Source organism: Hemiscyllium ocellatum, chromosome 12 (genome assembly GCF_020745735.1).
Source record: "Hemiscyllium ocellatum isolate sHemOce1 chromosome 12, sHemOce1.pat.X.cur, whole genome shotgun sequence".
Lineage (NCBI taxonomy): Eukaryota > Metazoa > Chordata > Chondrichthyes > Orectolobiformes > Hemiscylliidae > Hemiscyllium > Hemiscyllium ocellatum.
Window position 1 is genome coordinate 67,421,586 of NC_083412.1, and position 23,059 is coordinate 67,444,644.

The following is a 23,059-nucleotide window of genomic DNA, read 5'->3' on the forward strand; positions in this document are numbered from 1 at the left end:
TACAATTGTTCTGATTAGAAACCCATCTTTGTAAAGTACAAGAGATTTATTTTTCCTGCTCAGGCTTGTGTTATAATTGTTTGAAGAAAATAGTCATGGCATGATTTAGAAACTATTCACGATTAAGGAAAATTATAATTGCTAGGGATCTGGGAGTCCTGGGAACCCAAGCACAAAGCAAGAAAATGGGAGACTGGATCAGCTATGACTGTATTCACAAGAGTTTAGAAGAATGAAGGGAATTCTCATAGGAACCTGTAAAATCATAACAGAACTATACAGGATAAATGCAGGAAGAATGTTTCTGATGACCAGGTAATCCAGGTCAGTGGTGTGTTTAACGTTATGGAATCGGCCATTTTGGACAGTGATGAGAAGTTCCTTCACCCGGAGAGTATTGAGCCTGTGAAATTCTCTTCCACAGAGAGGGGTTAAGGCCATAATATTGGAGTGTTCTCAATAAGGAGTTCACATAGTTCTTTAGCTAAAGGAATGAAAGGGTATGGGAGAAAGCAAGAGCAAGAACTGAATTCAGTGATCAGCTAGATCATATACTGAATGGCAGAGCAGGTTCGATGGGCTGAATGGCCGATGCATTTAACTGTCCATGTTTCTTAAAAAAAACTCAGGTCAGCAATGGAGGAAGACTGGTAGGAACTGGTAGAAGACTGAGTAACCACCAGAATGTTGACTTGTGTTAGCGAGTTTTGAAAAGATTTGTAGCTCAGGTTGAGGTTCTGGATGTAGGTTTGCTCGCTGAGCTGAAAGGTTCATTGACTTTTGTGTTTTGCTCTGGTCATCCTCCCCATCTGATCCCCTTGCTCCTCTGAGAATAGGTTAAAAACCACCATATTCCAGCCTTTTTATTTCTGACAAAGTGTCATATTGAACTTGAAACATCAATCCTATTTCTCTTTCCAAAGGTTTGGTTAGACCTGCTGATTTTCTCAAGCATTTTCACTTTTCACACCTGAACATTTGCTGTATGCTTCTCAGTTTTCTGTCTTTAAGGTCCTTTTTAATTTATGCTTTGCAGAGATAGGCAGTCTTTGAGCACTTTTGCATACTGTCATTTCAATTCTTGCAGTTGCTTTAATGTTTGGGACTACAAAATAAGCAGTGATCAGATAGGTCACATATACCCTTTACAGCTAAAGGGATTGAAGGAGAGAAAACCTTGCTGCTTTGATGAACCTTCCTTCTTGCTTACCTACTCCTGCACCACTGAAGTCAGTTATAGCATTCCTCTTTTTCCATCCTGCCTGAGACCTGATGACAGTGCAAAGGCCAGGGATCAGATTAGGGTCTTTCATACTTGGAATCAATACTGTCGAGTTACCCATTGAAGCATGTCTGGAGTTCCAGAAATAATAATCCTAATTAGTTTGAACATTGTCCTTACACTTTATTTAGTCTGCCCTCCTGATTGCATGTTTTTGTTTAAACAAGAATGCAGATACAAGGTTGTACGGCATTCTGTGACTGCAGCATCTGCAACTAAATTCAGTCAAGTGATCATGAGCACAAGTATTTCCATCATTTATTTAAATAATTTCATTGTCAGTATATTTTCCTGGAATAATATAAACAATGCATATAGGGCAAATATTTTTTAAAAATCATAATTCCTTTCAACAATTTGTTTCAAGCAATACCATGCTGGGTTTATTTTCAGTCCCATTGTAAGGGATTACAGATTCCCTCAAAGTTTGATAATGTTTCGGTTCCTTTGAGGATTACACCTTTATTTGGCTGTAATGATAGATGCTGACCTCCCTGCAAAGACAATCTATTTACTAGAGTAATACTTGGACTGCAAGAATTAAATTGCAGAACTCATAAAACATAATAGTCCCTAAAATTTAGAGAATTAAAGAACAACTTGATAGAAGTTTTTACGATATTAAGGGGATCTGATAGGGCAGATTTAAAAAAAAAAGTGATTTTGCTGCTTGGTGTGTTTAGGGTTAGGTAACATAGGGTTAGCCTATTCATTAGAACTAGATCTGTCAAGGCTAAAAGTGAGAGGCACTTGATGCTTGTGAATTAATTTTAAATTGAGGAACGTGCATTATGGGGACTAGGGCACTCATCAGTCGTCATATTACTGAATGGCACCATAGACTACTGGAACCTATCGTGCGAAAGTGAGGACTGCAGATGCTGGAGATTAGAGTCGTGACTGTGGTACTGGAAAAGCACAGCAGATCAGGAGGCACCCAAGGAAGAGGAGAGTTGATGTTTCAGGCAAAAGCCTGAAATTCCTGATGCAGAGCTTTTGCCCAAAACATCGACTGTTCGGATGCCGCCTGACCTGCTGTGCTTTTCCAGCACCACACACTCTACAGGAACCTATTGACCTACTCCTGTTCCTGAAAACATTTTGAGAAACATTGAGGGAGAAAGTTTGCAGAATGCTGCCTTTCAATTGTGCTGATGCAGGTTATCTCTTGGGGCCTGCTCAGAATTGCATAGATTATGGAGGTAGGAAGGCAAATGAAAGTGTGCTGTGGTGGGCAAGAATGTGATAGCAGCAGCTAATTCTTACTGGATCCAAATTATCGTCAATTTTAAAAAAAAAACTTTTTCTTTGATCTCAAGTCCTCCTTCATAAGGAGTGTTAATTTGACTACTGGAGAGTTGGAAAAATAATGTGCATGTGAAGGAAAGATAATGTGAGAAAAAACTCTCATCACCTTTCCTTCATGTGCACATCACTTTTTCTAGTGCTAATCTCTTCACTTTTCCTATGTCCCAGCACATCGTTTCCATCCAAACAATCGGGCTAATGCCCTCTCGAATGTCTTAACTGAATCTACATCCACCACGTTTTGCAAGGATTACATTTCATAACCTATTCCCTGGAAAATGTATTGGTTGGAGGTTCAGTTGAGGCATTCAAAAGAGCACTAGCAAATTATTTGAATGGAAATGGTGTGCTGGGATATGGGAGAAGGTAGATTAGCACAAGATAATAGAAATCGTGCAGGTACAATGAGCCAGATGACCTCATCCTGTGATAACGGAGCCATGCTTGCATTCAGTTTTTCCTATATTTGACTCTAAGGTAGGCATTAGACAGCTAAACATCTTTATTCAAGCAGTCTGTTGGTAATTTAATAGGTGCCGTGGAGATTCGGATGTTGTTGGCTTCAGTTTAGCATACTTCTGGGTGGAATTGTTATAGACCAGACCAAATGCCTTCAAAACATATCAAGAAAATAGACCCTAACTTCTCTCTTATTTAAAGGCAAGTGTAAGGTACTGCATTCCAGATGTGATTCAGTTGGTTAAATAAGGTTTTAAGCAAAACGCACTTTATTCTTGTGTCACAGTTAAAATACAAACATAAAATGAAGAATTGGCATAACTTTAATTCTGACAAAATACTTAACAATACTCATCAATTGTAGGCAAATTATATGTGCTGTATCTAGCAGCTTCAACTCCAAAAACTGAAAACAAAACTAAAACCCAAGGTCTGTCTGACCCTGACTCTACCCCTCTCATACCTCTTTTGACTAAAAAAAAACCCAAAGCTATTTACTCTGCTTTCAATGGAGCAAGTAACTCAGCACCAGGTTGACAACACCTCTCCAAGTGAAACAGGACAGAACAAATCCCTCTAAAAGGCACATTTCATCACAGTCGAGATAGAAGATTATGCTTAGACATTTATGTCTCACCTGCAACCTGGTTGCAATGGGACCCTTCACCATTTTTCTTAGCAGAGTTTCATTTCTACTATTGTGTTGTAAGAAGCCAGTTACTTTTGTGTTCTGTGGAAAATCAGCAGCTGTAATTGTTGAGTGCTGCAGTTACTGCTAACTATTAATCTCCAATTTTTCCATGCTGGATTTTGAATTTGAGGTTGTTCTTAAATACCTTGTCGAGTGATTTAAGTCTGTTTGTCAATGTAAACCCTTATCGTTTGACTTAAACTTGTGTATGTTTTTGCCCACAGATTGTGATAGTGCACTTGACAGCATCCCTCTGTCATTGCCTCCACCCCCACCTCCTGTGCGGGTTAACCTCCCAGATCTGCCCAGATCTTCTGGCTCAGGCAGCAGACCTACATCTGGGCATGGTCCATTCCAGTTTAGTGCAGGTAATCCAATTTTTCTTATATAGATTATGTTAAGAGTTGTGTAAAGTAGATGACAGGTGAGCCTCGATTTGTTCAAATATACTAAAAACTTTCTTGGTGTTTCATTAGTTTATTGCGATATACAGCAGACTACTAGCGAGTGATTACTTTTAAATGACATGCAAACTCTCCTCCATTTCATTCAGCCATGGTAATTTAAACCAGGTTCTATTTTTATAGAACAAATGTAGAAGAAAGTTATTTATAAACTTTTTCAGACCTATAGTTGTGTTACAATACAGACATCCTATTCAGTTTGCAACTTCTGTTTGAAAGTTTTTTTAAAAAAATTAATAGTACGTTGCATTTATTTATATGCAATAAACTGTGATCTTTAAGTAATACCTTATTCAACACAATATTTGTGACATTTGCAAAGAAGCAGGCACTTTTTGGATTTGGGCCATAAATATAAACTGCTAAATGCAAGAATAATTATAGTTCAAAATAGCATTCCATTCTGCTGTTAGTACCTACTGTAAATCTTCGTAATGCCTCCGATGAAAATGCTGAAGCAGAAACCTGAACATTTCCCTAACATTTTTGTGATGCAGGCTCATATTACACATGTGGCGTACTCAGTTTTAAGAGTTGGTTATTTGTACAGATATGGGGAAAAAATTAGTTTACTTTCAAATATTAGTGGTTAGTGTAACTAATATATCAGTTTGTCCTGTTAAGCTAGGAATCATCAGTGAATGACTTTATTTAAAATCAGCAGACTAACATAAGGAAAAGGAATAGACAACAATAGGCAATTTGGCTCAGCGAACTTTAACGGAGGCAATCAAACGTGCAGCAGAAGCTTAAACATTACAAATCGCTAACTCTATTACATGAGGAACATAAGACTCGATGTTCATCCTGCCGAGCCTGCTGCATATTCGTGGCAATTGTAATTTTCCTGAGTTCCTCCCTCCCTTTCATTTCTTGATTCATAGTTTCTTCTGTTATGTTGCTTGTATTGTCTATAGTGAAGACTGATGAAATCCTAATCAATTTATCTGCCATCTCTTTATTTTCCATTATCAATTCGCCATAGTTACTTTGTATATGACCAGGGCTCTTTTTGTTAACTCTCTTATTTTAAATATATTTATAGAAATTCTTGCTATCTATTTTTATATTTTTGACTAGGTATCTCTTGTATGTAATTTTTCCCTCCATATTTATTTTTCAGTTATTCTTTGCCTTTTGTCAAATCTGTTTTTGCACAGTGACATTTCTTTTGTTGAAGTTTGATGCTGTCTTTAGCATTTTGAGTTAACATTTCAGTGGTGAGTCTCTTCCTTAGACTTTTTTACTTTCTTGAATATATCTCTATTCTGTTAAATGGCTAGCACTGCATGTCTCCTAACACTATCGTTTCATCGAATGTGTCCATTCACTTTAGCCTGCTTTTCTTCATGCCTCATTTTTGCCCTTTTTAAATTTTTAAACAAATGGTCTTGGACCCACTCCTTTTCCCTCAAACCAAATGTAAAATTCAATCATGTTATGGTTAATGCTTCTTAGCGCAGGCTTTGCAATAAGATTATTCATTCATCCTATCTAATTGCACAGTACTATGGCTGTTTGGCTTCAGAACATTGTTGTTCTAAGAATTTATCCCAAAAACATTTTTTAAAATCCTCATCGGAACTAACTTGGCCCATCTGACTTCTCTGGTCTATATGAAGATTAAAATCTTCCCTTTCTGATAAGCTCCCATCATTTTTCCTTTATGATCTACTTTACTACAATATTATTGTTAGGAGGCCTGTACAATACTCCCAAATTTTTATCTTTACTAATCGTCATCTCTACTTAAATTATTCCCACATTCTGATTTCCTGAACTTGAGAGGTTTCTATTCGACTAAAGTAAAACAAAAAAAAAACTGCAGATGCTGGAGATCTGGGGAAAAAAACAAGAATAGCTGCTGAAACTCAGCAGCTTTGGCAGCATATGTGGAAACAAAGCAGAGTTAATGTTTCAAGTCTCGTGATTATCAGACCTGTTAGCAGCTTGGAAAAAGTGATATTTATGCTGAAGAGAGGAAGTGTTTTGTGGTGGGGAGGGGGATATGAGTCGATGGGTGGAGATATGCATCCCAGAGAGATGGAGAAAGATATGAAAAGGACAGGTAAACAAGGAGATTATAGCCAGCAGGCTAGGACTGAAGAAAAGATGAATAATGATCCTAAGTGATTATAAGAGCTAACAGTAGGAGAGAATGGGTGAGTTGTACTCAAAGCAATCCATTTACTGTAAAGTGATAGGCTGAGGAGTAAGTGCAAATGGGTAACTATCATTCATCTTAAACTAACAGAAGCATCCCTCCATCTTTTCATAGCTTCCAGACCTTCCCAAAAGTATAGTTCCCTTCAAGATTTAGGTCCGAGTCCACATAATCATGCAGCCAAGTTTCTGTAATGGATGCCAGATCCTACTTATTTATTTCTAACTCCCCTCTCCGTTAATTCTACATGTATTCAATTACAAAGTCTTTAATTTTGTCTGTTTTATTGTTGTAACTTATAATCTTATCTGTTGGTTTTCTGTTTATATTTGTACGATCTCTTCCTGAGAGATTCTGTTTATCATTTCCCATATTAATGTCTTTTCCTTTGGCCTCAGCTCTAATATTTGATTTACCATATGCCCCTAAATGTGATCCCTTGCACCCACCCATTTAAAATCCTCTCTACTTTGCTAATTATGTGGCTTGCAAGAACACTGACCCCTGCATGATTCAGGTAGAGATCATTCCATTACTACAGATCCCACTTAGCCCAGAACTGGTGCTAGTGTTCCTTGAAACAAAACCAACTTCCCATACTTCTAAGTCCTAGAGCATGCATCCACCTTTCTAATCTGATTTGTTTTATGCCAATTTGGTTTAAGTAATAATCTAGAGATTATGACTCTCATGGTTCTATTCTTAATCTGGCACCTTGCTTCTCATACTAACTTTGCAGAACTTCCTGTTTTGGTCCTACTTATGTTGTTAGTACCCATGAACCAAAATGAGTATATGCTGTTCAACTACACATTCCTTTCTAGTTCTGAGCAGTTGTTCCACAAGCTGGAATCAATAGGCAACTCGGTGGTCTCTTGCTGCAGAAAACAGTGTGAAACACTCTAACTATACTGTCTCCCAAGACCACTACATTCCTTTTTCTCTCCAATCCTCAATCCCAGCCCTTGCTTTAATGGGTTCCTGTGCCATGGTGCCTTGGCCATTTAGTTTAGCCCCCTGTCATCCAGGTGGGCAGAAAAATCCTCTCACTACTTGAACAATTGCAAATGCTGAACCTCTTGACTTCTGGGACCCCTTACCTGCCTCACTTGCAGTCCCAATTATTTAACACAATAAGACAGGACCTGGCCAAAGCAGACATGGAGCAGCTACTTGTAGGAAATTTTTGCTGCAAACGTTTCGTTCCCTGGCTAGGGAACATCATCAGTGCTGTTGGAGCCTTGTGTGAAGCGCTGCTTTGATGTTTCTTCCGGTTAAACCAATATAAATACCGGAAGAAACATCAAAGCAGCGCTTCACACGAGGCTCCAACAGCACTGATGATGTTCCCTAGCCAGGGAACGAAACGTTTGCAGCAAAAACTTCCAGCTCGGCGAGCAGAACCACAACAACGGATACCCGAGCTACAAATCTTCAATCAGATTTTAAACTTGTAGGAAAATCTACATCAGGGCATTGGACGTATTTCACATTGTCAGTAATGATGGTGCAAGTTCAACATGTGGGATCAAAATGTCCAAAGAACCTGGGTTGTTGAGAATGTCCAGGATTGGATAAGAAAGAAATGCAAGCTTATTGTAGATATCAAGGGCTCAAAACATCAGAAGCCTTATGGGTGTGCAGAAAGTGCAGAGCTTGTTTACAAAAGAAATTAGGAAATCGAAGAGGCAGTATGTAAAAATGTGGTGAGTAAAATAAAGGATAATCCAAAGCCATTTTACAAGTTATATTAAGGGCAAGATAACCAAGGAATGAGTAGGGCCCATGAGAGACCTGAGTGGAGCTGGAAGATGTGGGTGAGGTTTTCAAGGAGTACTGCATCTGTATTCATGATAGAAAAGAATGAAATGGGGATAGAAGTCAGGGAAGAGGACTCTGATGTAATTGAACAAATTAAGGTTGAGAGGGATACGATATTATCAATGTTGGTGTGCTAACAGTTACATACATCTCACCTGGGCCTTGAGATGTATCCCATGGTTTTAATGGGAGCAAGGGATAAAAGTGCAGGGGCCTTGAAATGAATCCTTAAATTTTCTTTGGTCACAGGAGAAGTACCAGGGTACTGGAGAGACAGGTATTTTGGTATCATTATTAAAGAAGGATCATAGAATCCTTACAGTGTAGATAGAGGCCATTCTGCCTATCAAGTTTACAGTGACCCTCTAAAGGGAAACCAGAATTGAGTGCAGTATTCTAAAAGTGGCCTCATCAATGTCCTATACAGTTGCAACATGATGTCCCAATTCCTGTATTTAGTGCACTGACCAATGAAGGCAAGCATACCAATAATTGTTAGTGCCCCTGCAATTTCTGCTTTTACTCCTTTCAGAATCCTTGAAGCATCTCATCTGGTCTAAGTTCTTCATCAGCTTGGAAGGACCAACAGTATATTCAAAATTTCTATTCTGAATTTCTCATAATAAGTTCCTTTCACTGACACTATAGCCTGGGAAGCATCTCCTTCTCTGGTAAAGACTGATGCAAAGTGCTCATATAACATGTCCCCAACTCTAAGACTATATCTCCTTTTTCATCTCTAATTGTAATTTTTTACATTTATATGCCTGTGGAAGACTTTGGGAAAACTTTTTTTTATGTGAGCTACCAGCCTTTTCTCACAATTGCTTATTTGCTTTTTTGCCTTTTCTTTGAATCTTCTGTATTTCTCCTGATTCTCAATTATATTATCGACGAAATGTCTATCTTAAGCACATTTTTCTTCTTTATCTTAATTTCTACCCTCTTTGTCATTGTGGGAGCTCTGGATTTGTTCATCCTGCCTTTCCCATTTGATGGAATATGCCACAACTTAACTTGAACTGTCTCTTCTTTGAAGGTTCAGTTACCATTTTTCACCCACCAACCTCTCGTCCTGTCTGTCCGACCTAGCTTTGTCTTGTCCAATGGAATCCATTTTTCTTACTCTAGGTTGACTAATGCCATTTTCTACCATCATCCTGAAACTTATAATACAATGTTCATGATCTCCTAGTTTATCCCTCACTGACACTTGATCCACTTGAATCATGTCATTTCCAAGAACCAGGTTCAGCAGTGCATCCTTAGTTGTTGGACTGGAAGCATATCGCTTATTAAGAAAGTGAATTGAATGTAATAATTTATCATCACAGGAACTGAATACAAAAGTAGGAAGGTTATATTTCAGGGCACTGATGAGACTGTTCCTGACATGCAATGTATAGTATTGGTCACTGTCTTTAGGAAAATATGTAAATGCATTAGAATCTGCTCAGGGATAGTTTAACAGACTGATATAAGTCAAACTGCTATTCCACATAAGAAAGGATTGGTTGGGCTAGGCTGTATCTGGTGGATTTTAGAAATGTAAGAGGTAACTTATTGAAACACCTGATGGATCTTGACAGGTAGGATGTGGAGAGGATGTTTCACCTTATGGGGAATAACCTGCCATCCTCTGCTGAATATTTCCTAACCAATTCTCAAACCATTGTAGTATGTTGCCCCCAATCTCATGCGCACTCATTTTATTTATCTACCTGTTGTGTACCTACAAGTAATATGCTCAATAAGCTCTTACAGGTTTGTCAAATATTACTTTCCTTTCATAAATCCACATTGATTCTGCCTGATTTTACCATTATCTACTTAAGTGTCCAGTTATCACATTGTAATAGATTCTAATATTTTTCTTACTACAGATGATAAAACTAACTGTCTATAGTTCCCCATTCCCCTCCTTCCTTCCTTAAATACTGAGATTCCAATTGCTATTTTTTAGTTTGTGGGAAATGTGCCAGAATCTATAGAATTTTGAAAGATAGCCATCAATGCATCAAATTAATTCTATAGCTTCTTCACTCTGAGGGGTAAAAGTCATCTCGTTCTATCCAGTTATAATCTATCTCTAATAGCAATAGCTTTCAGTTCTTCAGTTTTACAAGTCCCTTGGTTGCCTAATAGTTTTGTGTGATTTTGTGTAATCCCTTCCATGAAAAGACACAAAAGTAATTGTTTAGTTTCTGTGCCATTTCCCTTCTCCTGTCTGCCATTCTTCTTGTTTTCATGTGTCTAAATGTTTCTTAATGTTTTGCATTCATGTTTTCTCTCTATCAGTTTCTCAGTTCTCCAGTGCTAGATCCTAACTTGCTCCCAATCCTCAGGCTTGCCACTTCTTCTGGAATCCTTAAAACCCTCTTTCTTTAATGTACTGTAATTTTAACTGGTTAGCCGCAGTTAATTTGGGCTTAATGTATATTTGTCGCGCTACCTTAAATGCTAACCATTGATCGTTCAGTTGCAAATCTTTTGTCTATTTTGTTAGTCAACCATGCCCAACGTACTGTTTACTTTTTCAGAGTTAAAACCCTAGTTTCAGCTATGTCACATTTAAACTTAATGTGATATTTTAGTGAATAACGATCACTATTACCCAGAATTCTTTGTAACATTGTTATTAGTTGTGTATTAATAAATGTAAAATAGCCCAACTGCTAGTTGATTTTCAATGTAATGCTCCAGAAACCCAACTTGTAATTTTTTTTTTATGGAGAATGGAAAATGTCAGAATAAGCAGGACAGCATTGGAAAAGTAAATAGAGTACTTTGTCAATAGGTGAAACAGAGTCCTAGCGAAATTTGCTGTTCCATAGTTCATAGTTAAATTCACTACCAAGTAATAAAAGATGGATGTTTGACTTTCATCGATAGTCACACTCAAGCTTTCAATTATTTTCTCTCTGTCAAAAAGTAATATGCTGGAGCCCAGGAATTGATCACTTAAATCAGTCCAACTCTCCAGTGCAGGCCAGAGGGAGAAGCTGCATTATTTGAGGTTTTGTTCTTTTAGTAGAAATGTTAATACTCTGTCTATGTCTGTGTGCTAAAGGATTATTCAAAAAGAAGAGTTTTCCTGGTGTCCTCATTTGGAACTTCAAAAACCAAATTGAAAACAGATAACTGGTATCTTGATATCCTATGTAAAATGGTTACTTTGCTTGTCCACATAGTAACTCACTTTGCGTCATGCATTTTACATACAATATTTTGGGACATATCTGAAATACAGTCAGTTCTTCTGTATTGGTTGTTTTCTTGTACAACCCCGTGTTATAGAAAAATTGAGCTTTAGAAATAGTGCTTAAAGTGTTGGCGTTGTAATCACATTACAGCCAATACATATTTTAAAAGTTTGCACTTTAGAAACAGTGTCGCTAATTCGTCAATCACGTTACAGCAAATTAGCATTGACAAAATGAGTGTTATAACAGAATGACCTGTGTATGGTAAAGTGGTAAGTATAAATTGAAAAAGAATTAGGAGGAATTACTTCAACACTTTTTTTGAATAGATTCTGTCTTTGACCCGGCAAGTTTTCCAGTACCTCCAGCTAGAAGGATGGTTGAAGATCATCAGAAATCCAACAGGATGTCACAAGAATATGACCAACTTCCATCATTGGCAGGTATGAGATGGAAAACCTGAACTGAAGAAACCAAATATAACTGGAACCAAATAGTCTGTTGGGCACAGATAATTAATCTTAATCTTGAATGTGAGATGAATTATTCAGATATGTGTTAATGGTATTATTTTGGGCACTCTGAGACTAGGAAGTGACCTTACAAAACTTTATAAAATCATGAGGGGCATAGATAGGGTGAATAGCCAAGATTTTTTCCTCCAGGGTGGGGGAGTCCAAAACTAGAGGGCATAGGTTTAAGGTGAAAGGGGAAAAGATTTAAAAGGGACCTAATGGGCAACCTTTTCTAGCAGAAGGTAATCTGTGTATGGAATGAGCTGCCAGAAGAAGTGGTGGAGATTGGTACAATTACAACAGAAGGCACCTGGATGGGTATAAGAATAGGAAGGGTTCAGAGGGAAAAAGGACAAGTGTGCTGGCAAGTGGGACTAGATGACTTTAGAATACCGGTTGGCATGAACAAGTCAGACCAAAGAGTCTATTTCCATGCTGTAAAACTCTATGCAAGTCCACACACATTCCAGTTATGGTATTGACTTTGATTCACTTTCCAGTATACTTTTGGCTTGATGAACTTGCGTGTTGAAAAGGATGTAACTACAGAGATTTTCTTTGAGAGGTATATCTTTTAAATTGACAAAACTTCTACTATTAAAACCAGGTTGGCTGATTTAATAAGCTACAAAATTTTGTTTACTGAGGAATTACAATTGATGTTTGCACATGCCTCTCTGCATTGTAATTTTTTGATCATGTGCCAAAGTTTTATTTAGGCTGTGAATTATTGAAGTTATACAAAAAAAGTCATGCACGTTAGGTTAGTTTTTAACAAATTGATGCACTAGGGCATTTTGTTACTAAAATTCGCTAACAACAAACTAAAGTGATAATGATCCAATAAAGAGGAATCTTGATTATCCGGCATTCAATTATCTGAATATCAGATTATCTGGCAAGTTCACATGGTCCCGATGCTTGGCTAAACTATGTTATCTGGCATTCAATTAATGAAATACTCCCCGCCCGTGTCCTTCAGATAATCGAGATTCCTCTGCTTGACAGTTTTCACTTGTCATTGTGTCTTTGGACTTTAGTCTTTCATTGCATTATTTTCTATTTCAGATAGTTCACAAGCTCCAGCCAGACCACCTAAACCACTCCCTCGCAGGACTGCACCTGATAGTTACCACAAGAAAAGTAATGTTCAAGAGCCAACATCTTTGCACAGTAGCCAAGCAGGAGAAAATGTAGACGCTAAAATTGCAAAACTGATGGGAGAAGGCTACTCCTTTGAAGATGTAAAACGGGCCCTTGCAATAGCTAACAATAATGTGGAGATGGCACAAAGTATTCTCAGAGAATTTGCATGCTTTCCTCCTATTTCACCACGCCTCAATCCATAGCAAGGAGCTGTTCATCTGCAAGTGAAAAGTATCTGAATTTCTGAGGAGCATTGATTTTTAAAGTAGCATACAACTGGTGGAACAATTCCGTGTTGACTGACTACAGTCTCTTTCAGTGGGTTTCTTGAGAAAATTTCTGGTAGGAGATAGAGAATGCTTATGTATTTTTACTAGCCATAACGTAAAGAATCAGGGTTCAACTGAGGAGAAGAAAGTTTACTGTCCTTGAATTTCACTCCTGTGAATTGCTTGAGATCTCTGCTGCTTACCGCTATCAAAAGATTTTTGAAGTCATCTGAACTTTGTTTAAGTGGATATAGGTCTTATTGGTCTCAGAATTTTTACATGTGGACTCTGGGATCAGTCAGCCTTGTTGCAGCATTCCTTTCATGTCATCTGCACTGATGGGGACACACTGCCAGTTTTGACCTCTCCACCCTCATCATTTAATCTAGACACAGACTAAAATAATTCTTTCTGAAGATGCTTTCATTTGCTGCATTTCAGTCTGTCAACAGGTGCAAAAAGCATGTGGCCTTCACTACTGAATATTTTCTGAGATAAAATGAAATTTCTTTATTAAAAAACTCATTTCTGAATGTGCAGTTACATATATTTGTTTATGTATAGCCTTTCAAGGTAATTTTTGACTGTAACCTTGGCAGGTTCCCATTGTGCACAGCCTTCAGCATTTTAAAAATTATTTCTATTCCACTTCTGTCTTATGATCCAGCAACTTTCATTCATGTTGTATTGACAGAACAAAATTAATTTAGTTTCTAGTTAATGCAACAAAAAATGCTGACTGACTTTTGTGAATTGTGACATAGTTGGATCAATTTTAAAATAGTTTATAATGCTGGATATAGGGAAGCAGAAGCATCAGAGACAGCACACAGCATTTATACACTGATTATGGCCAACTGAATGTAAAACTGCCTCCATTTGATTATGTGCCAACATTTTAATAGAACTGTGTAGCAGGATAAGAACATCAACTTTGCTATTTGTGAGCATGGAGTAAAACAAATACCATTATTACTGATGTCATGAATGACAGCGCCCTTTTGTTTGGAAAGAGTACGTGTCGTCAGTTTGCAAGTCTGGTCTCTCTGTGTTAGAACCAGTGTCAGCCGATTATTCAGTCCGGTGAAAGGATTAGTTTTGCACTGTTAACGTTGTGCCGAAAGACTGTGAAATAGCAAATAGTCTTTGCCAATTCATGAAGTATCCACTCCTTTCTTCACATTGGTAATGGATCTTATTTGCTTTACTTAATAATGGGATAATAAATTAACTTGGTTTTGTTGATGTCTGTTCTCTAGGTTACATTGATGAAGGGTTCATTGGTTCAGCTTTGTCTTGTGTCACCACAAATTCTGGTGAAACAAAACTCAGGGCAAATATCCATCATTATGTAAATTATGACTATCTTTTGTAACCTAAGTTCAGTCAGTAACTTTGTAGGTTTGCTTCATAGCTTTGAGGCTGAGTAATTCATACTAGCTGAAATCTGACTTCAGCTGTTTAGTTTGAGCAGTTTTATGGTCATCTAAACTCGAGAGACCAAAAGCATTAAAGCTAATCACCATTTAAATCACTGACTGTATTATGTATAACATTGTGGCTATTAAATGAATATATCTTTCATAAATTGCAGTAACAGGTTTATGGTAGTTTCTTTATCTGTGTCTCCATTGGTACTGTCCTGTATATTTCACTATCAACTGTGGCATGTACAAAATGTGTCTTATGCTATTATACTGCCATCTTTTGGTCTGTCTATACAGTAGCATGAGTAAATTACATTCTATTAGTGGATCTCTAAAGAATTAATTTTGAGGGAATGGGAGTTAGTAAAAATATTTTTAATGCATTTCTTATTTTTACTGTTTAAGTATCTAAATGCACTCAATATAGCTCAATTTTTTATTGAATTAAATATAGGGGGGAAGCGGGGTGTGATTTTGACTTTGCTGTAAAATTGGGTAATATTGCAGCAGTGATTTCCATTTCCAGTCAATATCGTTGTTTTACACAGTTCAGATTTAAAATAGCCTTAATGATATTTTTTGTGTTACCTGTGAAACGAGGGTCAGTTGTAGATGGGGCTTGGACGTTTGGTCTTCAGTTTGTTCCCTCAATCTACATCAAAATAATACCTCTGTTAGTGACAATCTGAGTTCCAAGGAAGGGTCTCTGGACCTGAAACATTAACTTTGATTTCTCTCCACAGATGCTGCAGTCCTGCTGAGCTTTTTCAGCAATTTGGTTTTGTTTCTGATTTCCAGCATCCGCAGTTCTTGTGATTTTTACCTCTATCAGTGTAATGGGTGCATTGCTGCTTTCCCTTAAAAGTTGCTGAAAATGTTAAATATTTTTGATTTTTTTTGCAGTTTTACAGTCAATTTTCAGAATAATGCTGTTACTCATTATCAATGTCATGTTAAAAAGTGTACTTTTTAAAAAAATATTCAGATTCTGAAAAATAATTTGTCAGTTTTAATAACTTACTCTGCACAGTGGAAATTTATATATTTTGGGATGGATGCCTCAGTGTATTTTAGATTTGCAGAAAAACTATCAACAGTTATTAGAACTTAGATTTTGAAATCAGTTTCAGTAATGGCCTTTGCCTTACCAAATGATTTCCCTTCGTTAACTGTGAATTACATTCTGGTGCTGGATAGATTCAGATTTTGGTTCAATCTCAATTTAGCTTTATATTTTTGCACCAGTTGGCTTGTCTTATTTAGTTTCCCTATATCTTTGAGTGCAAATGTCTTTGAGACTAAATAGCTATAATGTCCATTAATGGTAAAATTGAAAGGCTTTTGTCTTACAGTACCCATAATCATATATGTGTATTATTCATGGTCTATATTTGTGTATAAAATCTGAACTAGGAAAGCTTAAGGTCGATGACTTTTTTTGAGTATTTAGAGGCCATTGTTATATTTCATAGGACTCTTGACATTATAGGACCTTGTATATTTCATAGATAAAACCTGTGAAAAATGTATCGACCTATAGCAACTAATTATACTGCAGGTGAAATAAAAAGAGAAAGCACTCGAGAAACACAGTAGATCTGGCATCATCTATAGAGTGAGAAACAGAGTTAATGTTTCAAAACAAGTGGAGAAGACTCAAAATATATATTATTTCTTTATACAGGGATGGTGCTGGACCTGCTGAGTTTCTCCAGCATCCCCTGTATTTTTCTTTTATCCTACAGGTGATATTGAGCTGCTCTGAGCCTGGAGAAATTTAACAATCTTAGTTTTTCAACTTACATATGCACCTCCTGTTTTTCCATGTAACCTTTTGTAGTGCTGTTGAATGGCTGTGATGTGTTTTACGGTATGATGTGTTGACAATGAGTCTGTCTCTGAGCTGAACAGTAACTCTTCACCCACTTGAGATGATGCATCGAAGGAAGCCTCTTCATTCTGTTGGTTGAGTTCATTGGAAATCAGGTATGACCTGAGGACTCTCTTTATAAACTATTTTTCATTTAGGTTTATTTTCATATTAAGTCATTGTTTCATTGAAAAGGATGCCCTTTTATTATTGTTTAACACATGGCAAAATAGTAATATGTAATTAATTTATACACTGTTCCATATTCTTTTGATCCCTTTTTGAATTCTGAGTTTTCAATAACCTTTTAAATATTTTAACTGTTCTTGCAAAATATTTTATTAAATTAGTATTGACAAATAAATTGTCCATTTCTTTTTAACATTTTTATTGTTGGAGTGGAATATTATTTTCTTTCAAGATGCTGGTATCTAGAAACTTTTAGTAGTACACAAGAGGACTGGATTTGTCATTTTGAACTGCAATCACAATCTTTTTAACACTATAAACAGGATCACTGATATATAATCACCAACTGACTTTGCTTGATTAAATTATGATTTTGCAAATTTTAATTATTAGGGAAGTAATAGCATTCTAATATATTTTCAAAAATAGTTGATCTGCCTACAGTTACCTGCATTTTGAATAGAAGCGTCCCAAGAGTAGTTTATGGTGGATTTACATTGAAGTATTAAGTAATGCTTCATTACTTACAAGTTGATAAGCACAGTATCCTTTTATCATTTACAACAGAATATGTCCTACTTTCTTTCCTCGGAGCATTTGTTCACTGGAACATTAAATGTTCAAGATTTAGTGAATAATTCAGACTTAACTGAATATTTGTGATAATTTACTCAGACCTGATATAATTACTTGTTACAAATGGCCAATGGAAGTCAACCCTTCTTGAGCGAAAACAAAATGGCTGCAGAATGTCAACGTAAGTCTCCAAATTGGCTACATAAAGTTTACTGGCACCCATTGTTTTCTTGTGGATTTTAGCTTTATTACGGATGCTATATTAAGATGGGATGTTACATGTACATCTGTTTTTACCAGTTGGAAGTCTGTGGCTGAGGGACATAGACTAAAATTTAGAGTGAGATTAGGAAACACTTTGGACTGCTTCTGCAAATGACAGTTGATGATAGATTGGTTTGCTAAAATGTGTTATTTTAAGAAATAGTTATTCAGGGAATTTAGAGAGTCTTGTTAGCACAGCTGGGCCAGCATGGAATTTGGATAATTTGATTTATCCAGTAAACTTATGGTCTATTCAGATAGGGCTAATTAGATTACTTAGTGTGGAAACAGGCCCTTCGGCCCAACAAGTCCACACCGACTCGCCGAACCGCAACCTACCCATACCCCTACATTTACCCCTTACTTAACACTACGGGCAATTTAGCATGGCCAATTCACCTGACCCGCACATCTTTGGACTGTGGGAGGAAACCCACGCAGACACAGGGAGAACGTGCAAACTCCACACAGTCGCCTGAGGCGGGAATTGAACCCGGATCTCTGGCGCAGTGAGGCAGCAGTGCTAACCACTGTGCCACCGTGCCACCCACAATTCTGTGGGAACTAATAGATGAAGGGCTTATGCTCGAAATGTCGATTTCTCTATTCCTGAGATGCTGCCTGGCCTGCTGTGCTTTGACCAGCAACACATTTGCAGCTGGGAACTAATAGAAACTGAGGTGTCGCTGGTGGAAGAGCTAAATAGAATGAGGGTATCTGTAAATCATGACCACTATAACTTGAACCCAGGAAACTTCAAGGAAGATTTAAAAGGCTGTGAATTATACATTTTCTTTGTGGCTATGCTTGCACTAGTACTCATCTGCATGAGGACTAGGACACGGCTGGGGTCTATCTGAATTCTGCATTCTCAGAAACTTAAGCAAGCAAGAGTTTATAAATTTGTTAGATATTACTGCTGAACAATGCTATTGAAACTAACCTACAAAAGTATAACTTTCTCCAATGCAGTCTGTCTGTCAGTCATTAACCATTAAACTGCATGATAAATAAAGCTATGGGAAAACATTTTCTAATTGCAGAAAAAAAGGCTCTCTATGAACTTGTTGGTTGACTTATACATTAATAAACAAAGAGATAAGCAGTGAATTGGCATAGCGTACTGTTTAGTTTATCCCATTCTACTCATTACCATGCACAGACAGGTCACCTTCATTCTTGTTTTAAAGAATCTGTTGGCTTTGCACATTAAATTCAAATTGAACTCACTACAAAAAGTTGTGGCTTGCATTTGTGAAAAGGTCAATTATTTTAATTTGAGCTAGAGTAGTTGACTGGCACTGCAATAACAGCAGAAAGGAAACTAATGAAGTTGTTGAGTCTCACTCTCACATGTAATTTAAAAATAAATCTCCAAGAAAGGCTTAAATATTACAGTTTGGCTGTTATTTCACCATCCATATGTATTGGTTTCTTTCGTTTACAAAGTTTAAAATCTTATTAATTGAAGAAATACACTGACTTCTATGGTTCTAACATTGTATGCCACTAGATGGCCCACTCTAACAAGGTACAAGCTAATATGTTAGACAGATGATCAATAAAAAGCAAAGAAAATGCCTCAAAAATGAGGAATACAGCTGTAAGCATTTATTTTTCTTTTGAAGAGTTTAGTTAACAGTGGCAAAAAAATTAATTCTATCAAAGGTCAACTTTAATTTCAGAATAAAGGAGAGATATGAATGATTATAATTGGTTACTAAGAGGCATGTACTGTTACCAACTTTTAAAAACGAACATTGGAATGAATGTGAAAAAGCAAGACATAAATCTTCACTAGCGGAGTTCTGGACTACTTCAGTTTGCCATTTATTTAAAATTCCTGTTTTTTGTTGTGCAGTGGTGACCAAGTTACTGGTTTTTAAGTGGGATTAAAAAAATGCATGTCCTGTCACATAACTAGAGAATGCTGGAGAAACCAGCAGGTCTGGTAGTATCTGTGGAGAAAAATAGTGTGACAGTTTTGATTTAGGTAGGACTTCTTCAGAATTTATTTCTATCAATCATTCATGAGCTGTGGTATAATTTTATTATCTGCTTTTCAATATCTAGCTCTTTAAACAGTAAGACACAGGAGTAGAAATTCAGTCTCATTGAGTCATTGATAAGTTTCTCAACCCCATTCTCCTTTTTTCCAGTGTAACCCTTACTACTCAAGAACCTATCTATCTCGGTCTTAAATATACTCAGTGACTTGGCCTCCACAGCTTTCTGTAGCAATAATGCCATGCTTTGGTAACTTTTCTGGGAAAAAAAAATGTTGTTAGTATTGATAAACCTATCTACTCACCAGATAGTGGGAATTCTTGTTCTATTTTAAATTTTGTCCTTAGTATAAACACTACATAAGTTCAGATATCAGCTTTAGCTTCCTCAAGACTTCAATCCAATAAGTTTGGCACAGTTATCCAAAATTTAGTTTGCAGCTGATGTAATCTTGGGAGCACTCTATGCCCCACCTCTCCTGTGTGTTCAAAGCACATTGAACCTGAACAGGTGGAGAAGCAGAATTTGATTATTTCTTACCACTAAATAAATAATTCACTGTAGACTGTTTGAAGCTTCAAAACATTTATTTTTTTTAGCAAACTGGAAAGATTAAAGATTATGAATTGTTTTTGTACAGAGAATCAGGCTAACTAATCTGGGTCACTGCCATGTGATGACTGAATAAGTTAAATCCCGTTTTTACAATGAGATCAATGTTGATATTTGTACAGTTCCATCTAACTTTCCATGCAACTGCCAATCTTTGCTAATGTCTAAGTGAGGCTATGATGATCCATAGGATTAGAGGGCATTATTATTTACTTTTGTGTATTTGAGATTCAGTTGTTGAAGAATAACAAGTCTTTGCAAAACCATTAAGTCCACATACTATGCTTCACCTCCATAACAGAAAACATAGAATCCATCATATCATGAAAGTCGAAATGTCATTTTAAATGACCCAAATTTAGTTAACTGCCTGCACTGCTAACATATAAGTGATATGTAAATATTCTGGGCAGGTTTAGTGAATTTCCAGGGGTTCACAACCTCCGAATGTGTTACAAACATCTGGTGCATATATTTGGAAAAACTAATGAAATAAGGGGCATCACAGAAATGGAGATTGTAGTTTGCAAAGAAAAGAGTAGCCCATGTATCAGGTCACCACAAAAATTAAGTGAATAGATTCCTCAAACGTGCACAATTTTAGCATATTTATCTCACAAACATCTTGTGTATTCAAAATCATCCCACAATGTCTAGACATTTATGGCAAATTAAATATTGATCAATAATTAGCTTCAACTTTGAAAATGAAAAATTAAAAGAAAAAATTAACCTGGTGAAATCCATGTGGGAATCCAGTCAGTATGCATCAACATTGTAAAAGCATTATTTGATGCTACATGTAGCAGAGTTGACTTTTGCTCAGTCTAAATAATATACAAATATTATAATCCAAGTTGCTGATTTGCTCTGCAAAACCCTTCAGGAGTTTGTAAACAAAATAGTTTGATTCCTATTTATCATTTATATTTGGTTTCTAATACTTTTCAAAGTTTTTTGGATACCAACTGCTCTATCACACACATTTAAGGATGTTATCTCTGGATGCCTCAATTAAGATCATACAAAAAGATGCAATTATAAACATACATTACTTCCTCCTTAATTCCAGTATTATTGAGGAACAACAGATGAAAATGTAGGAGTGTTCCAGCAAATTTCAATTTGTTATCAGAGTGCTTAAAGCAGTGCAACTAGTTGGTGAAACTAGCAGCAAGGATTAGTAAAATTTAAATCTATGTGAGCAATTGATAAGGGACAGTGGAACCTTCATTATCTGTGCTCTGATCTTTTGACCATCCATCAGAATCTTTGGAGGATAAAGCTTTGTATGATGTAACTTTTTTTCTCCCAAAAAGCCTAAGTTCAATTGCCTCCCATTATAAATGCTGCTATACAGAATGACTGAATTAAATGGGCTGAAATGTCAATTTTGTGAAGTGTTCTCATGCTGTTGTCCTACACTTGCCTCATTAACTACCGATGCCACCCCTTTGTTGCTCCTCACATCTGACAGTAGCCCAGTTCTACCATGTGCTCGCTTGCTCTCTCTCTCGAGAAGAGCTCATCAAAGCCAAGATTTTTCAACCTAGACCTCCATCCCTGCTACCCATGTCATCTTTTAAAGACAGTTGTGTGCCTAGCTGAGGACCTTTAATCCATGGTTGTGCAACCTTGACATTTGTCCCAGATGTTTCAGATACATGTAACTCTGCTTCACTTTGCAGATAAGAACCTATTTGATAAATGGTGCAGAGGAAAGATGTCCTCACTATTAGACCTGATCTAAGGTGGTCATCTGGGTCAATGAGATCTCAGATGATCATTGACCCTTGAGTTTTGTTGCTAAGCCGGAACGTAGTTGTATGTTCCAGCATTAAGAAGGATCTCAGTGGACTTGCATTACAATTCTGGCCAATATCTTACCAAAGCCCACATCATCCAGGACCCTATACGATTCAACTCAATATATTTTACTTACCTTCCTTTCCTTTCAAGGCAACTGCTGTAATGTGGGTCTAAAACTAAGTCATATCTGGGATTTTCTCCATCGTGGAAGATAACGGAAGTTCCACTGAAGTCTAACAATGGTTTAACATCAACTCAGCCAATGAAATCTTTTGCTTTGTACCAACTCTTACTAACCAGAATTGCCATGGAAATTTACCTGAAGCTAATATTTAAAAAAAAATACATTTGCAGTATGATCCACATTAACCCATAAACCATTGCCATAAGGAAATGGCACATGAAAGTATTCACCACCCCCTGGAAAATTATATTAACATTTAAAGCAAACACATCAGTGCAGATATTCAAAACAATGAAACACACTTCTTAAAATATCTTAACCCCTCATTTGTTACACTGGGGCACTTTATTATTCCTTAAAGGACTGAGTCCCTTAATTGAGAGTAATATCTTGGTCACCTCTTCTAATATTAGTCATGTGCTGTATGTGTTGAATCCAATGAAAAGTTACTGCATATTTGCGTTATCAGTGTGAGGAGATAATTTCCCCTTGTGTACAACTGCTCAAGTAAAATGCTGCTTCAGCCCACAAAGAGTAACAAACAATGTGTTTCATTAAAAATATTTGGATATTCAGCTGAAGATATCTGTAATTCCGTATCTTAGAGATAAGGCATTGCCAGCGGTGGAGAAGCATGGCAATTTCAAGTCGCTGTTGATTTCAGCATATCTTACAATTCATTATTTCAATGTCAATCACGTCCTTGGCCAATCTGTATCTGAGTAGATGTTTTGTATCCCTATTTAAAAAAAAGAAAGAACACACATCATTAAATTGGAAAGCATCTTATTTGGTATTC

The 23,059-nt window shown here is 36.8% G+C and overlaps 2 protein-coding genes across 2 annotated transcripts in view; one reads left to right on the forward strand and one right to left on the reverse strand.

The window, feature by feature from the left end:
• cblb (Cbl proto-oncogene B, E3 ubiquitin protein ligase) overlaps nucleotides 1-15,609 on the forward strand; it is a 203,837-nt gene extending 188,228 nt beyond the window's left edge. Inside the window, exons 15-17 of the mRNA XM_060833637.1 lie at nucleotides 3,965-4,108; nucleotides 11,722-11,835; nucleotides 12,976-15,609. Coding sequence (XP_060689620.1) covers nucleotides 3,965-4,108; nucleotides 11,722-11,835; nucleotides 12,976-13,256 — 539 coding nt within the window. The 3' untranslated portion in view covers nucleotides 13,257-15,609. The remainder of the gene's footprint in view (nucleotides 1-3,964; nucleotides 4,109-11,721; nucleotides 11,836-12,975) is intronic.
• A 4,614-nt stretch (nucleotides 15,610-20,223) lies between these two features.
• The window catches only part of alcama (activated leukocyte cell adhesion molecule a), a 312,212-nt gene continuing 309,376 nt past the window's right edge, over nucleotides 20,224-23,059 (reverse strand). The window contains exon 16 of the mRNA XM_060833638.1: nucleotides 20,224-22,999. The gene's annotated coding sequence lies outside the window, so the exon portion shown is untranslated. The remainder of the gene's footprint in view (nucleotides 23,000-23,059) is intronic.